This window comes from Delphinus delphis, chromosome 15 (assembly GCF_949987515.2).
Source record: "Delphinus delphis chromosome 15, mDelDel1.2, whole genome shotgun sequence".
In the NCBI taxonomy this organism is placed as follows: domain Eukaryota; kingdom Metazoa; phylum Chordata; class Mammalia; order Artiodactyla; family Delphinidae; genus Delphinus; species Delphinus delphis.
This window is the reverse complement of record NC_082697.1, coordinates 5,260,030-5,277,906: the sequence shown is the minus strand read 5'-3', so window position 1 is coordinate 5,277,906 and position 17,877 is coordinate 5,260,030. Positions and strand designations below refer to the sequence as shown.

At 58.4% G+C, this 17,877-nt stretch overlaps 1 protein-coding gene across 4 annotated transcripts in view; it reads right to left on the bottom strand.

Annotated features, from left to right (window-relative positions):
* The window catches only part of PMEPA1 (prostate transmembrane protein, androgen induced 1), a 58,508-nt gene continuing 40,631 nt past the window's right edge, over positions 1 to 17,877 (bottom strand). For 2 of the 4 annotated variants that reach the window (XM_060033369.1, XM_060033367.2), the window contains exons 2-4: positions 9,179 to 9,333; positions 4,652 to 4,705; positions 1 to 4,191 (exon numbers count right to left, since the gene is read on the bottom strand). In XM_060033369.1, the coding sequence (XP_059889352.1) occupies positions 3,643 to 4,191; positions 4,652 to 4,705; positions 9,179 to 9,289 (714 nt within the window). In that variant the 5' untranslated portion in view covers positions 9,290 to 9,333 and the 3' untranslated portion in view covers positions 1 to 3,642. Of the gene's footprint in view, positions 4,192 to 4,651; positions 4,706 to 9,178; positions 9,356 to 17,877 lie in introns of those variants that run through there. The other 2 variants (XM_060033368.2, XM_060033370.1) reach the window with 2 other exon arrangements.

Here is a 17,877-nt window from a genome sequence, read left to right as displayed (position 1 = left end):
TTCCAAAGAATTGTAAAATTTATTGTATAAGTATTGCAGCTTTTCAGAATGTCATCATTGCCACTAATGATTATTGATACACAACAAGCGATTTCATCAGGCCTGTGGACTGGCATCCAAATACAGAGTCTTACGCAGCAGCAACGCGGGCGCCGCACCCAGCGTGCCACGGAGAGTTTACATACGTGTAACTTGAACAGAACTTGGGAAACAGGGCTGCGAAAGAGAGCGGTTCCAATGCCAAGGGAGCAACGTGAAAGCGTCACCATCAGCACAACCACCATGGAACCAGGCAGGCAAATGAGAACGCAGCAGGTCCTTCTGAGCTCTATAGTACAGCAGAATTTGAAGCGCAGTTTCCGGAAAACCAAACAAAACGGAACATTTTCTCTCCTTTGTCATCAGCATGTTCTACGGATCTGGAAGCTTGGTGTTGCACGTAGAAAAGAAAATTCTCTGAAAAGTACAATTCACAGAGCAGACAGAAAAGGACTGGGAAGGGTTCGGTCCTCGCCCCGCCCCGGTGTTTGCTAGCCGTGGGGAGGCGTCGCTCTCAGCTCCTGGCAAAGACACGGGGACGTGGACGGCTCTTAGCGCACTTTGCTAAGTCCGTCTGTGTGGACCTGGGCTTGGCGGGGGAAAGAGTTTTCCTCCGGAGGAAATGTGATGATTGACAAGCGGGGAAACAATGAGAGGCTTAGAGAAAGCCAAGCTCTGCCACCTTCTCTGAGCCCAGCCTGGTCCCCCTCCAACCGGCCACTGCCAAGGGCCACCCCCAACCCCACCAACTTTCTACTGAAAAAAGGGGGCCTCCCGAGGGATGCGCAAAGGCTTTTCAAAGGTAAGGACACGACAGCTAACACCTAGTGGAAGGAGTGTACCCTCAGGGCTCTGGGTCCAGCAGGGAAACCAAGAGGTCTGCAGAAACACACCCCATGGTTTTCTTGGGAGGTGCCCTGGCCTTGACGAGCTGCTCCACCATGAACTTCTGCAACTGTCATCCGCTAGGCACGGAGCCCAGGGACAAGGCGGCGGCCTTGAGGCCTGGACCGCCATCCTGGGGCGTAATGGGGGCGTGGGGAGGGTGCTCTGCCCTCAAGCCAGCTGAGGTCAGTAACCCCCTCACCTGCTTCCTTCTTCTACCTCGCTGCTCATACGGCAACGGCAGACCGCACCACCCAGCAACGAGATTCAAGGTTTGGTTCGAGGACCTCGGGAACACTTGGGCCTGGCTCTCGTCTGCTGCTACGCTACTCACACAAACAAGGTCCACGACTAGGTTTGTGACCCAGGTGGGAGATCAACGAGTACTGACAAGAGGCTGGAGGGGCAGGAGGGGCGGCCTGACCCAAGGGAGGCACATCCAGGGTGGAGGGCGGGTGGGTGGGACACGGCACGAGGCGATGGGGATGTTTTTAAAGAAGCAGTAGCCCTCTGTCCACCTCGAGCGGGAAGGCCGGGCCCGGGTGAGCAGGGCGTTGTCCAGGAACGCCGCTGCCGGGGGACAAAAGGGGTCAACCGCTTTCTCAGTAAGGCACTAGGGAGACGTTTCACATAAAGGAACGATATATTTTTTTTTTTTTTAAACTTTATCTATAAATGTGTCCCTGTACCTTTCAGGACAAACTATGGATGTCTCTGCATGAATGACCTTTTCAAAGAATCTTTGAGAGAGAAGCAAAGGTTAGGCAAAGGTTAGGCTGAAGACCCCACGGAGAGGCAGGTTTTATTGTCAAGGTACCAGAACTTTCTGCCAGGCTGGTGAGCGGGCACTCAGACACCTCGGTCATCTATTGGTCACCGTGGTCTTAAAAGGTACGTATAGAAATAGAGTTCAAATGGTCAGAACTTCAAAACTGTTCTCGAGTTTTTGTTTTTCAAGTAATAAAAAAGTTGTTTAAAATCAATACTTATTGCCTCTTATACCTTTCTCTTATGTTAACCGGCTAGTTGGCATTCTGCCGAAGATGAAAAGACACCTCCGTGGGATGCAGGGGGCAGGGGGCAGGGCGGCCTGCTCTCCTGCTAAGGGCGTCACCCCATGGAGTATTAGCCCACCCTTGGTGGGAGGGAGGACCCCGACTCCGCTCTCTCCCCGCCTTCTCTACTTGCACACACGCACGCCACCAGCAAGGGGTCCCGCCGACATCTACTCAGTAAAACCCTGGTAAACAAGAGTTGTGTCTGATGAAGACGCTTATGAAAACACAGATACACAAACACATCAAAAACGATGGTTTCCACGGGGAAGGGAATGAAATGCGAAAGAGGGGAGAAGGGAAAGAGTTCTGCTTCTACATCCTAAAGCTCGAGTTCGCGTTGGTTCGACTGTCTTTCTCGTTATAACCCTTTTGCAGTGTCCTGGGAGAAACCTGGGCGTGTCACCTTTTCATCTCTGGTCTTCTGGTTATGGGCCTGTTACGTGAGAATCAATACATAAAGACAGGGATGAGGTCACATTGCTAGTCCTTTGGGCCTTTCCTATACGCCAGTGGGCTGCACCCACCTCAGCCGGTAGAGTCTGAATGACCAGAGTATCCCGCACGCGTGAGCCACCTAACCGCCTCTGGCGTGGCCCTGGAGAGGCAGGCAGGGGGCAGAGAGCACCTTAGCGAGCCCCTTCCTACAGGGACCTTCGTGGTTCGGAAAAGAGGAGAAAATACTAAGATTCCTTCAGTAACAGTGTATCTTCATTTTGGGAAGAGCAAAGCCCACCTCCTGGAACTTGGGGCCTCGAGTAACTTTCCTATTTTCTTTGCGATCCAAAGGCTGTCCTGGCCCAGAGGGGAAAAAAATGCGTCTCCTTCGGGAGGGAATGTATAACGAGGTAATAACCTATCACTAGACAGAAGCTTCCACTCTGCAGGAAATCAGCCCCTCTGGGAGCCTCTCTCCAGACTCAGCGTGGAGCCCACCCTCTGCCTGACGTCCACCGTGAAATTCCAACATTTCTCCCTTAAAAGTCTCGACAGACGTTGATAGAAGTTTCCATCAAACAAGCACTGACATATTTATATTAAAAAATAGTGCAAAAGCTCAACATTTATATAAATAACTCTAAACCCCTGCTTTGTAGTTTTTTTTCTTTACAAGGTAATACACACTTTCTGAGTTGGCACTCAAAAATGGCCTTTTTTTTTCTCTTCTAGCTCAGAAAACAACTTTTTTTTTGTAATAGGCCTCTTCTAATACAAAAATACTCCTGCCCTCGCACATACAGTCTCTCTTATTTTATATATATATTTATATTTATATAATATTGCAGATCTTTAAACAAAGGTTTTGTGCAAATATGTCTTTAAAGTTAAGTGAAATCATCATAAACAAACAGAAGAAAGTAAGCATTCACGCACGCAGCTCAACTAGAAACAGGAAAGACTAGCGTAGAATTTTGTTTCCTCTTTTGCCTTCAAGACGCAGCTCAACAGAGAAACATGGTTTTTTTTTGCAAGTCTTCTTAGCTTTGTGCATTCAGACCAGACAGAACATGTAAATATTTACACACAGAGAGGTGGGGAGAGGATGGTCATGCGTCGCAGTTTCCTGTGTGTCGCCCCGTCCTCCTCTCTCTTTTCTTTCAAGAAGTGCGGAGTGTTTTGCTGTTTTACCTACTGCGGCCCCGGCCCTGGCCCCCCGGGACTCCTAGAGGGGGTGTCCCTTCTGTTTATCCTTCTCTTTGCTCCAGGCCGCTGTGCTCTCCAGGGGGGCGATGTGTGCGGGGTGCAGCCGGGTCCCCTCCAGCAAGGAGGCCGGCCCGCTGCTCTGCTGGTGCTGGAAGGTGGAGGCCCCGGGGTAGTGGCCGATGACCTCGCTGTAGGTGGGGGGTGGCCCCTCCATGCGCCCACCGCCCCCGTAGCACGTGGCGCTGATGCCCGAGTTACTGCTGGGAGGGCAGGGGCCGCCCAGCATGGCGCTGTCCATCAGGTCGCTGTCGAAGATGGTTCTGTTTGGGGGCGCGCGCACCGACTCTCGGTTCAGCTCCAGCTGCTGCTCGGGGTCCCGCAGCTGGAGCGTGCAGGGGCCCTGGTAGGGCGGGGGCTCCTCCCCGTCCGACAGCGAGATGGTGGGCGGCAGGTCGATCTCGTGCTGCAGGTACGGGTAGGTGGGCTGGAAGCGGTGGAAGCGGTCCCGCTGGGCGAAGGCGGGCACGGCCAGGCGGTCGGTGGGCCGGGGCGGGGCGTAAACCTGCGGCTGGAGGGGAAGAGCAGAGTGAGTGTCCCCCCAGCGGCAGAGCCCCTGTGACTCTGCTCTCTGGGGAAAGGGAGAGATGGCGCCGGGTGGCGGGGGGGAGGAGCCAAGCCCAGGGTCCAGCCCCCTGATGACTGGCGAGCCCTGGAGTGTGAACATCGTCACACAGTTGGAAGAGGGCAGCCTTTGGCCTTCGGTGTCGCAGATACTGAGGGCTGCTCCCTGGGGGTGGGGAGCGTATGATGTCCCGGTAGGGACGATGCCAGCAACCAAGGAGGATTCTTCAGAGAAGGGCAGGTGTGGGCCTCCTGTAGCCACTCTACTAGCAGGGGAGGTGCCTCTGGTCCGGATTAGGGGAGCTACTGGGTAGGGGGCCTTCGGCGTCCACTATAGCAGTCTTGGGTGGGGGGGTGGGGGGGCGGGGGGAGGGTAGTGGTGGAGGGGAGGCGGCGCTGGGTCTCACCTCCGGGATTCCACTGCCTGACACCGTGCTCTCCGAGGGCCAGAGGCATCCTTCCTGTACGGGGAGGAAGAGGACAGGGTCAGCGGGACGGGCAGAGGTGGGAGAGCCAAGGCGCAGCCTGGCGTGGACTCTGAGAGCCTCCACTCGGCATGAGATGCTGCACCCATCCCCCTCTTCAGCCCCACTGCAGCGACCCCAGCCCGGGCCTGGACGTTTCTCTCGGACATGACACAATCGCTGATCTCCCAGGTCCCAAGGCTGCCCCCCGAAAATGCATCCTCCGAACTCACACTTTCCAAAACATACATCTGATTCGTGGGTCCCTCCTTCTCAAAACCCTCCAGCAGCTTCCGTGGGCCTTAGAACACATCCAAATGCACGGGTGAACCGGCTAAGAAAGCCTAGGTACTTGCTGTGCGACCTCGGTCAAGTTACTGCATCTGAAAACGTGCATACTGCAGTATCTGTCGAAGAACTGAAGGAGGCGAACATGCAAAAGCCCCCAGGGTGCGCGCAACGCTCAGTGAGCCTGTGACAGTGCTGGGTGCCACCACCACTCTCCCTCCTGTCGCGCTGACCCGCTATTTAGTGCATGGAAGTGCTAACTGTGCACCACGGGGCCTTCGCACTGGCTGCCCCACTGCACAGCTGGCTCCTTCTCGCTTTTCAATTCCAGTGCCCACCGCAGGCTTTCTCTAGCACCACTATCTGAAGGGCCTTCTCCCATTAAACATCCCGTCACCTGCTTATCTCCTTCAAAGCATCCGTCATGTCTGTAATCACCTTGTCCGCGTATTTACTTAGCACTTACTATAGTCTGTCTTGCCCCCGTTGTTGGGGGCCCAGTTTATAGATGAAGAAATACAGGAGAGTTAATCATGCAATCATGCAGCACCACTTCTGTTCCGGTGATACACGTGGATAGGCCCGGGCCTATGGGGAGGGATGCCTTCCTTCCTCTAATTTTATAGTTTTATTGAGATGTAACTGACATATAATCAACTGCACCTATTCAAAGCATACAATTTGGTTGTTGTGGCATAGGTATCTACCAGGAGCCCATCACCACAATCAAGATAATGAACATATCTATCACCCCAGAGTTTTTTGGGGGACATGTTTTCTTGAGGGTTCCCTTGTAAGACGATTCTCACCGGCAGTCTGGGGAGGAATTGCCAGGAGGGCTGCAATTTCCTATATGGCCACTAGGGGAGCTCTGTGTCTCTCATGAGGAAAGCACCCCACAAAGACTCACCGGGGTCTAGTTTATTCCAGGCGTGGGGATACGGAGGGCAGACATACACGATTACTGTTAATATGGCCATCAAGGGCCATTCTGTTACTGATATTAGGAACGCCTTGGCGCCAGGCACTGTGCTACGCTCTTTAAAGCACTAACTCAACTCTCCCGACATCCCGACAAAGCCGGCAAGGCTGAGGTCAGGTGGCTAAGCCGAGCTGCTCCCGCTGGTAGCGGGCAGTGCTGGGATCCAAACCTCGCCCACCGCCTCCAGAAGCATTCGGGCTCAAGCCGGCCCTGGCAGGCTCTGTGGCCCCCAGTCGGGCCCCTGGCACAGTCCATGTGAGCACCAGGAAGCAGATGGGGGGACATCCACCTGCTCCCCATTCAAGTCGGGAGTCCTGGGGAGGGGTGCAAGCAGCCAAGGTCAACTTGGATAAATGTGACCCAGACGGGCCCCTGCCTAAAAGCCCCCTAGGAGGCCCTCTGTTCGAGGTCCCCACAATGTCTTCCCACCACTGCCCACCCCCCAGCCCTCCGTCGAGCCCTAGCCCGGGGAGTCTCCACCCACAGTGCTTAGGAAAATACCAGTCACTGCTTGGGAGGCCCCACCGCAGACCCCAGAATCACTTCCATCCTTGTCACCTGACTACGCCCAACTTGTGCACCTGGAGGTCACCTCCTCCTCCAGGGAGGCCTCCAGGAACCTCCCACCTGCCGGATGCCCCTCCCACAGCATCTCAGCTCCTGTATCAGCCTGGCCCTGCTGTGAGGAACCCGGAGGCCAGCTGGCTACACTACACCTGCCCACAGGCCGTGTCTTAACTCACCTCGTTCTCTTATTCAGTGAATGGCCCTGACGCCTTTCCAGGTGCCAGTGCCCACAGGGCTGCTCCTGGCAGCTCCTTCTCTCACCCCCCCTCCACTCCCCGACACCTCCTTCTCTTTCTAAAAGCTTCCTTCGAGAGTTCGTCCAGCTGCCCATGGCTTCCCCATCTAGACCAGGGGTCCGCAAACTGGCTCCATAAAGGGCCAGACAGTCTGTCACACCACCAAGAAGGCTGCTGCAGGGCCACTGCAGCCACAGAAGAGATCGTGGGGATGAGCCCAGAAACCTGACTCACAGAGTGGGCACCCGACCCTGGTCTATGTGGACCTGGCTGACTCCCGCCCTGCCTTCAGCTGCAGTCTGTACCCCTGCAGTATTTTCCAGCTTCTCTGGCAGCAGCATCAGGTGGGGAAGTGAGGTCCCAGGGCCACAGGGCTTTACCTGCACCTGAGCCCCACCCTCTTGACAGATGAGGAAATGAACTCCCAGAGGTTCACCCTGAAAAGGGGCCACGGCAGGACAGCCATGCCAGGGGTGGGCCCAGCGCCAAGCAGACGGCGGCTGCGTTTGGGTCTCTCTGGGAGGTCATGGGCCCTCGAGACTCCTCAGACACGCCCTGTCTGGCAGGGGCCCCAGGGGAGCCGCCACACGTACTTCAGGTCTAACAAGCCTCCATGTTTACCCAGCTGGGCATCCCCGGGGGCCTGTGCAGGTGTCTGGTAGAAGTCGGCCGGGGGCAGGGGGGCAGGGGAGACTTTCTTTTAACCTCAGATGTTCAGGAACCAGAACCCGAATCCTGACCTCCACTTGGGCACGAAGTCCCAGTGCTGCCTACAGGGCTGTCCCCGCTATGGTGGCACGGGTCCCTCGCGCCGGAACCTCTGCCATCTCCCCAGCTCCCTCAGCTAACTTCACCCTCCCTGTGACCATGCAGGGTAGGAAGGAGAAAGGCTTGCTCCACCCATTTTGCAGACGCACACACTGAGGCTCAGAGGGGGTAGGATGCCCCACCCTGGAGCACGGCTACCAGGCTGACGTCTTCTCATTTGTCCAAAGCTTGCCCCAGCATCCGAGGTGGGACAAAACGGGTCATGGGCTCTTCAAGCTGTGGCTGAGAAGCTGTGTGGCCCTAGGCAAATGTTCCCACCTCTCTGAGCCCCCGTTTCTCCTCTGTAAAATGTGGGAGGGATTACTGAGCGCGGACGTGGCAGTGCAGCTGGTGGCACTGTCACTCAGGCAACAGAGACAGCAAATAAACACGCAGGTAAGCCCTGCAGGGAGCTGCCGAGCGTCCTCCGGACACACCGGCCTCGGGTTTGGGGCACCCAGTGCTCCCGTCAGAGGGACCAGAGCGGATGCTCCAAGCCCTGGCAACCTGGTGACATACTGAGGCCTGACGCAAGCGGAGATGCCCAAATTTGCCAGGGACAGGCCTGCCAGCCTGACTCAGCTCAGTCCCACAGACTCTGGGCACCAGCGCTGGCCCCAGGCGTCCCCCAGAGCCGGGAGGCCATGCCTGCTGCCGCTTCCCCCCAGCGCCCAGTGAACACGGGCTCAGAGATGTGCTCCCTGCACAGCCCCGGGGCCGCCCACGGGCCCCCCTCTCCGTGTCATCTGCAGCCCGTCCCTCAGACAGCTACTCCTGTCCAGGTTGTTAAATTACACCTGACAGGCGTGGAGATGGAAACTGTTTAGTGATGGACTCTACACCGCCCCCTGGTCCATCTGCTGAGGAACACGGAGCGGCGGGCAGGGGTGGCACCGAAGGTGCAGGTGAATGAGGGGAACGTGGGTGCTCAGGTCTGGACGAGGGCGAGTTCCCAAACCGCTGGGAGCTGCTCCACCTGCCCCAGTTTGTGGAGTTTTGTGGGGATATTCCTGGGTTTCCAGAATGCCCAACAGGGCACACAGTTCTAGTAACATATCAAACTGCAGTTTTGTAGGGACAGCAAGGGCCGTGCCGCGTTTGTCCTTCTCACCCTTCCTGCACTCACCCACTCTGCACCCCACCCTTGTTTCTCCCTCCAGAGCTCGGCCTCAGGGGCTCACCTCGACTGTCCTGGGTAAACCAGCCTCTGGGATTCCCGGTGACTCCTTTCAGCTTCCTTCGGAGCAGCCGGCGCTCCTGTCTGTCTACATCCCTCCCATCAGGCAGCACCCCCCGGCGACCTGCTCGAAGCTATCTCCCCCCAATGCCTGGGAAGGCTCTAGACACACAGAGGGTGCTCAGTAAATGTCTGTCCAACGGATGGATGGACGGATGGATCTGGGGACCAAAGCCCCACTGCATGGACTGGTCCACGGGCTCCCTTCCTTCTGGGTCACTGCCTATACCTAGAAGCTCCCCCCAGACTGCCTCCCTGCCGTCAGCTCCTGTGAGCACCCGACCCCGACACCACAGGCACTTGATCAGGGGCGTCCACGGGCCCCCGGAAGCTCAGGGAGGGCAGGCACTCACCGAGGACAGGGCGTCTTCCCTCCTCCTGCCCTGGCTGTGCCGGCCAATGAAGGAGCGCGCGGACAGTTTGTAATGGCTCAGCAGACACGTGATCACCACCACCATCACCATCACCACCACCGCGATGACGGTGATCTCAACGAACTCCAGCTCCGCTGCAAGACCAAGGGGACACGTGAGACCTCAGGGACGCTGGTGCGGGCAGAGGCTCGGGGCGTCTGAGCACCCACACACCCCAACACACATGCACACCTAATACGCAAAAGCGTCAGCACCCCTACACACCCACACACGCGCCAACACAAACGAACACAGATAACACAGCCACGTACACACACATCTATCACACACGCGAGACGCACGAAGACACACCACCCTCCACGGGACAGAGTGTGTGCGGGCCACCGCCGGGAAGAGGCCTCAGAGAAACCCCATTCCGGGCGGCTGCAAACACTGCAGCTCTCATTTCTTTTTTTTGGGTTTGTTTTGTTTTTCCCCCAGAAGGCGGAAAAACCCTCAAGTGCTGGAAAAGGAAGGAGGTTATTTTGATCCTGCCGGAGTCGGGCGGTTTCTGCTGACTCGAGCGGGTCCGTGTCGGGCGGCGCGGCAGCTGGCCGTGCCCGGTGCCAGCAGAGTCCCCAGCAGCGGCGGGCGAGATGCCGGGGACCTGGGGAGGGACAGGGCGGCAGAGGGGGCGCAGCCGGCCTCCGCCAGCCTGAGGCCGCCCACGGACGATCCCAGAGGGCAAGCAGGAAGGCCCCCCTCCCCCGCTAACAAGCAATTGGCGGAGGGCTCCCCAGGGGCACAGGTTCAAGCTCAGGGCCACTAACTCAGCTCTTCTTCCCCCCAGAGAGACGCAAGGAAGCTGGGGTGCGGAGGGCGGGCCACAGGCGGGGACTGTGTCGCTCGCGGGTCGCTCAAGCGGGGCCCCGCCAAACCCGGCGAGGGCCCACCCTCCTGCCGCCAGCCTCGGTGTCCCGCGGGAGATCGGGGCATCCCGGGTGGGCGTCCCTGCTGGTACAGCCGCGGAAGCTCCTCCACACGCAGCCTGCCCGCACGTCCTCTCCGAAGCCCCGGCCACCCCTTCTCCCCCACCCAGGGCTCTGCAGGACGCCCACCTTCCTCCACCATGTCAAGCCTTTGCCCAGCTGTGCCAATGTCTGCCTGAGGCCGTCAGTGAGTCGGGTTAGTCTAACCCCCAGGGGACACGTGGCAATGTCTGGGGACACTAGTGGCTTGTCACAACTGGGGGCGCTCCTGGAACCTTAACATCCTACAGGGCACAGGGCACCCCGGACAAAGAGTGTGCCGGGGCTGAGGACCTCTGCTCAGGGCTGAGCGTACACACGGGTACTTTTTATCATCCCGTCTTGCAGGTGAGGAGACCCAGGTTCAGGCCTAGTGACAGACTCGTGTAGCCCCAGGGCCCAGTGCTGGGCCCCCTCCCCCCGCCCCCGCTCGACCACCCGCTGGACGGCCGCCTCTGCACCCGGGAATTCGGTCTGGAGCCGGGGCCCTGGCTCCGGCCTGTGTGGAGCTGCAGCCCTCCCTCGCCTTGGGGGGCCCAGGAAGGAGGAAGAAGTAGCCAGGGACTTTGGTGAGACCTTCCCGAGCCCCAGAAGGCCGTGCCCCGCCTAGCGGGGAATCGGACAAGCCTCAAACCCTCTGAGGGGCTTCTTCACTTTCCCGCCAGGAGGACGGCAGGGCCTGGGCTGGGCAAAGGCCAGGTCTCTGGCCTCAGCCCCGATCACTGCGGCCACACCTCTCGCCTCCCCAGACGGGCTGGTCCAGGGCCCGTCCGCTAGGGCCTGGGATGAAGCTGCCCATTCAGGAGACACAGAGGCTGGCTTTGTGCAACACCCACGGCCCACCCCAGAGAGGCCCGCACCCGCTCCCCCCAGGCCATGCACTCTTCACCCCGCCGGGGACCTGGGGGTGGGCACCTCTCTGCTCCTCCCCCCGCCCTCTCCAGGCGCCCTGCCCGCCCGGGCCTGCAGGAAAGGAGGTGTGCGCTGCCTCCGTCTCTGTCCCTGGCCCCGGCGGCCTGCAGGGCCCTGGCCAGGCCTCTGCCCTCCTCCTGGTGTTGTCCAGCGGCGAGGCAACAAGGCCGGTAGGGCCTGAAAGAGAGCAGTGGACGAGGCCCCAGCAGGCCGAGCGGGTGTGAACAAACCTCACAGCTCTCCCGACCCCAAAAGGGCAGGAGGACCTGATTTCTGGGGGCCGGGGTCCAGCGTGAAGCGTCACCCCTAGGAAGGAGCCCAGGGTGCCGGAAGTGCCAACGTGACCACCCTGGTCCCTGGGCCACAGCCCTGTGCACATCCATGTGGGAGAAGAGAGGGGAAAACGCTCAGAAGAAGAGAAACCACGAATCATTTCTAGGCTCCATTCTGGAAGCCAAAGGCCTGGGGTCTTGGCCAGAGGAGGAGGGAGACTCCTGCGGGCTCCCGAGACCCTTGGGCAGGTCCCCAAGGGGACCCCCAGGCTGGCTCCAGCACCCTGACTCGCTGAATCCATCCCAGCTTCCCTGTGTGGAGGAGGAGGTGGTGCGAGGGCGACGTGCCCAGCGTGGAGAGCACTCCTCAGGGTGACCAGTTAGTGGGGGGCCCTGCAGCACTCCAGCCACGGCAAAACAAGGGCGGCCCGAACCCGTAAGCCTGAATAGAGAGGGTCGAGCAGGACCGAGCTGGGTATTCCGGGCCGTGCAGAGACACGGACTGGGCGGGGGAGGGCGGGCACTAAGGGGTGCAGGAGAGGCCCCCCCGGCCGGCAGGTGATTCACCCCAACCCATGAGGCAGAGAACACCCTGGGCTGGGTGTTTTGACCTTGGCCACGGGGTGAGGGGGCTCTGGTCTCGCCGACAGCACCACAGTGAACTTTCACTCTCAGGGGGCTCCTTCCGGGAGACACTGCCTTGGGCGATAGGAACCCACCTTTCCGGGAAGTGTATCGGAAAGGACCTGCTGGGAACGGTGGCAAACTGGGGACCTGAAGGTGCTTGCATGCACAGTCCCCTGCCCCCACTCAAAGGAACGGAGCTGCAGGGCAGCCACCCTCACTACACAGGCTGTGCTGTCCACTTGGCCCCAAGCTCCACCTCGGCCCCCATTCTGCTTGATCGCATCTGCCTGGCCCCTGTGGGCAGCCTGGGTTTCAGCATTCGTACCCAACTCCTCAATCCTGCTCCCACAGCAGGCATCACTAATCGAGCAGGAGGTCCTCCTCACCAGGTCCACAGGGCACTCTAGACAGGCACTGCTAATTGAAAGCCCAGCAGGCCAAACAGGACAGCCCCCAGGCAGGCTGGCCCAGTGCAGCCACACCTCCCCATCTCCCCAGAACTGCCTGGGCCTTAACGCCGGCAACACATTCTAGAGTTCTGAAAGCACCGAGCAGGCCAAAGCCTGCAGGACGGGCAGCTTCGGGAGTTCCAGCCAAGAGAGGAGCCCCCAAGATGTGGAGCCACACCGATCCTGCTGGACATGCGGCCGAGTGCCCAGCACAGTGGTGGAAGGCGTGGGTCCAACCACTGCCCCCCACTCAGCTCAAGTCTCCTGTGACCATGGGACTCACAGCAAAGCCTGGTCACAGACAAAGGGAGACTAGAGCAAGAGGAGATGGCAGGCTGGTCCACAGCCCAAGCTCCCTGTTGTCGTGGCGACTACTCACTGGGACTACAGTCAGGATGATAACGTACAACACACGCACGGCCCTGCTTTGAGCCCGCCTCCCCCGAGTCTGTGAGGCGCCAGCCACCACCACTGCCATTTTACAGATGGGCAAACCGAGGCATAGGGAGAAATTGCTCTAGATCAAAGGGCAGGGCCGGTCCCGAACCCAGAGCCTCCCTCAGGGAGCGAGAAGGGGAAACTGCTAAATTCTCCCAGCGTTCCCGAAGTGTCTGTTAGTTTCCCCTTCCCACGCCGGGAATACCTCTGAGGATGCCCAGTCCTGTCTCCTTACATGTGCCAGCTATTAGCTGTGTGACCCTGGGCACAGGCACCCCTGTGAGGTCCCCGGGGGATGAAATAATAGATGTCAAGAGCTCAGGACGGGGCAGAAAACAGCACATGATCCTGTCACAATTCCCAACATGCCTTTAGGGACAACAGGCACCCCTCACCCAGGCCGATGCCCTGGAAACGCTGAGCATGCCTCACGGGCCTCTGCCCCAGGGTCAGTCCAGAAAGGTCACCCAGGGTGGCGGCTGGACTTCTGGGCACTGGTCTCTGCTCCAAGGACAGGAGCCTTTGGGGAGGAAACATCACATTTCCCTCATCCTGTTCTGGGCGTCAAGTCCGCTCGCTGTTGAGGGGTGGGGGTGGGGGAGAGGTCCTGCCACTTTTCTTCATAATCTCCCCCTTGGGATGGGTGATGGATGTGGCAGGCTCTTGGGGGTGGCCAAGCCCATCTTCCACATGCAAAGTAAGGTCATTCTAATTTGAGTGTCTTCTTTCCTCGTGAATAATTTCAAATTAACAGGTTCGTCCGCCTCATTGGAGCGGCCTGACCCTCCTTTTGTCTCCTCCTCCAGAGACAGACGCAGTCACGTCGAGACGCGTGCACGGGCATCTCTGATCCTCTCCCAGTCCCTCTGACACTAGTGAGAGAGGCAGCGTCGCAGAGAGGCCCCTCAAGGCCAGGCACAGCCCAAATCCGTACAGGCATCATCTTACTGAACCGTCAACAGCATTCCGTGAAGTAGATACTAACATGACCCCCGCCGCCAACTTTACAGATGGGGAAACTGAGGCTGGGAGAGGGGAGGTGACTGGCCAAAGGCCACACAGCCCAAGAGAGCCCAGACCCCCCCAAGCCCATACTTTCAGGGCCAGGTTAGGCTGATGCCCCACACCCAGCGGTCCTGGGTGCCGTGGCCCCAGAGTGTCGGGAACAGTGTGGGTTCAAGCCAGGCGCTTGTGTGGACTGGGCTTGGTCGCCAGGCTGGTTCAGGACCGCTGGAGCATCGCTTGTCATGTGTCCTCGAACCCAGTATCTTGGCCAGCAGTAGCCACCTCCCCACCAGCATGGAGGAAAGTCACAGGATGGTTAGAAGGACCTCGTGCCAGGCACTCAGGGCAGCTCTGGGCACCTCCCGCGAAACTGCAGAAAGATACGCACAGCTGCGTTCTCCTCGGCTGCTACCTGAGTGCCTGGCACCCGCCCAGAACAGGACCTTCCCTCTTCGTTCCCACAAACCCCCGAGGGGCAGCAACGTCGGTCAGACCAAGAGTCAGAAGAGAACAGTCCTGACTCCGAGGCTTCCTCCTCCGGCACCTGGGGGAGCCAGGACGCGCTCTCAGAATGAGATTTTTAAAATAAAATTAAACTGAATAAAAATTCAAGTCAGGCTTTGAAAGGAAGCCAACCGTATCAAAATAGTTCTCAAACTCTCAACCAGACTTGCGACATAGGAAGAATACACAGGATCACACGTGTGACCCGGAGACACTATCACAGTAAGTATAACCCGGCAGGTTTCAATGCGACAGGCAGCCTGTGGTTTCCACCGGCGACCACATTGCAGGTGCTGTTGACGCCCTGCGGTTTGGTGTCCATGTTCCTGTTCGGGCTGGTTAAGGTAAAGATGCAATTCTTTTGCGTCCAAGCTTATGGTCCCCTGTTCTTGGTGATGGAGCCATAACGTGAACCAAACGCAGGAGCCTTGGTTCAAACCCCTGTCCGGCCACTTCCCAGCTGTAAATGGGGCTGGTGTAGAATTCACCATGCGACGTGGGCACGACTGTCACTGGGCTCTCAGTTAATAATCGGAGCGGCAGCCCGGTGCTGGGGCTCTTTTCTCCTTCCTTGGCTGGAGAGCTGGGCCAGAGTCCACCCAACTCCTGCCAGCCCACGGGAGGTCTCCAGACCAGACGGCTCTCCCCCCTCCCCCGCCGCCTGCCCCCATCGCGTCTGCTCCGGGCGGCGGGGCAGCCAGCGTGCTTCCTGGTTAACAAGCAGCCCGTGCAGGCAGCCCTGTCTGGCCTTCCGGCCGTACGCCGAGGAATTAGGAATTGGCACTGTCTGAAATTTATGAAAATCTAATCTCGTTAGGCCTGCCTGGATGCGACGGGGCCGGGCCGGGGCGGGCCTCATTGTCATTCAGTGGAGCCCTAGCCTGCCTGGGGTTCCTGCCACTTCATTTGCTGCCCCTCCTCCACCACTGCATTTGAATAAGAGCCCAGCTCCTTCCCCCCCCTGGAATTTCAAATAAAATTGAACCAGACGTCAAAGGAATAACTTTCTGATCGCTCCTGGTGCTATTTCAAGCACCCCTGACGCACCTTTCTTTCTTAGGGTAAGACCATTTGTAAGTAAAAAATGGGTCTTTCTCTTAAGGTTTGGGAGGTGGGCAGCAAATCTAGGCCAGTTTTCTCTTTTTTAAAGACAGACCACATCGCTTACCCAAGCACCTACTCTGTGCCAAGCACACGGCTGGGCTCCGGGCACCTCATACCGGAACACACAACCGTGAGATACTACCCACCACTGTCTGGTGTTGCGGGCTAGGGGCAAACAAGTTCTCGGCTGGCTGGGGCGGGGGGGTCCGGCCTTGCACAGGGGCCTGGGGCTCCCCGCATTGCTGTTCGTGGAAGAATTTAGGGTACAGACTCAGAACACGAGGTCTGCCCCCAAGATTCCTGGGTTCGCGTTCCAACTTTACCACTTAGACTGTGACCTTCGGTATATCACTAGTGTCCTCATCCGGGGGCGGGGGGAAGAGGGATCACCCAGTCCCCACTTCACATGGCTGTGTGAAGTGAGTTAACTGGAGCCACGGACTCAGGATGACAGCACCTCTGCAGGGAGACCACCTGGGAAGCCTCATTACGGGAACCAAGAACTCCAGGCCCTGGGCCACACCTATCCCCTAGCAGACCTGAGCTGTGGAATCCACAGTAGCTGGAGAAGGCCCATCCAAGTGGGCCCCTCTGCCAGTGCGGTAGCTGATGGACGGTGCAAGCTGGGGGCATCTCTGCAGAGCAAAAGAACAATCTCTCAGAACTTCCAAGAGACAACCTTTGACCAGGCAAATCACTTCCTGGGTATTTATCTCCACGTGCATTTCTCCCGGGACCCTCTCCCTTTCGCTCTCTCTGCTCTAATAAGAGTTCTGTTCTGTGTTCTGTAAAAGGTCCCAACACAGCCCACCTGAGGGCCTTTGCACGTGCCTCTCCCTCTGCCTGGAATGATCCTTCCCCACATCCACGTGCTCGCTCCCTCCTTACCTTCTGGTCTCTGTTCCAGTGTCACTTCCTCAGGAAGCATCCCTGAGCATCCTGTCTGAACCAGTGCCTGCTCCAGTCCCCAGGACCCCGCGTCCCGTGCGGGCTTCACTCTTCTCTGCAGCTGTAGTCAGAGGCCACATGCGGCCTGTCTAACAGCTTGTTTCCTGCCTCTCCCTCCTCGAATGCCAGTGTCCAGCGACCCTGTGAGCATTCTGTGTCCCCAGCACCTTTCCCAGAGCAGACGCACAGTAAGTGTGTGGAATAAGGATCGCAGGGCTCTCAGGTAAACAGAGGAGGGTCAGGAAGGCCCACGGCGGGTGTGTGCGAAAAGGGAGAATGACTGGGAATCACGTAAACGTCCCTGCAAGGGGTCGACGCGACCAGGAAGGCACGGCCGGCAGGTCTGTGGGCGCTGACACGGAAAGATGCCCCGTGAGAAAGAGGAGAAGCCACCAGGTAGGACGAGCCCATCTTTGTTTAGAAAAGCACAGACGTGTGTATTTTAAAACAAAAGCGAATCTTGCGATAAATACATATGCCCGTGACTACATGCGTCTACGCAGACCAGGGGACAGGTGTGGTTACCCTGGTGGGTGCCCAAGAGGGGACGGCCCGTTCCTTGTAACACACGCTCCTGCACACTCAGCACTGTTGAGCGTGTGTAACTACATTCATAATAAAAGAGAAAAACAAAGATGTAAGAAGCACCTGTCAGTATCCGAACAGGCAGCCTCTCCCCGTAATGGGGCTTCTCAGGTGTCTCCTGGCAGAGGTGCCGTCATCCTGGGTCTGGCAGCAGGTCTGGGTCAAGTCTCTCAGCCTGGGGTTGAGGGCAGTGGAGCCCAGGCATCGGGTAGCCTCTGACTGTTCCTGGGAGATTAGGTGCAGCACTGAGGTTGCCCTTGGTGGGGCACGGAAGGGCCTGATGGCCCCTCCAGGTGGCCCCGGCTGAGGAGCCCAAGGTGATACCCAGGTGCCAGGTGGTCATCTAGTCCCCGGGCCTGGCCGCCCCTCGCCTGGAGAGGGGAGACGCGTGTGGATGAATGCACAGCGTGCCCTGTGAGACTGTGGCTCCCTGTCTCTCCCCAACACTGGCTGGACTGACGGCCTCCCCAGGGATGCAGTGTGTGGTGCTGTAGAGCGAATGGGACAACAGGGGATGGTCCACGCTCACACCTGAGCCACACCCTCTGCCCGACCACTTCCAGCCTTTCCTCGTCCAGCTGACCCCTTCCCCCACTTCCCTCTCCCCCCCCGGATTGCACCCGCGCACACGTGCATGCATGAACATACACACATGCACACGCACGCACATGCACACACACACACGCACGCACACACACGCACGCACACACGCACGTACTTCCCTGCTGGGCTTGCCCCCCACGCCCCCCTGAGCTCCCAAGCATGTGGGCATCAGTCTCCCAGCTCTTATACTCATCTACTCTAGTCTAGAGCATCACGGGATGGGA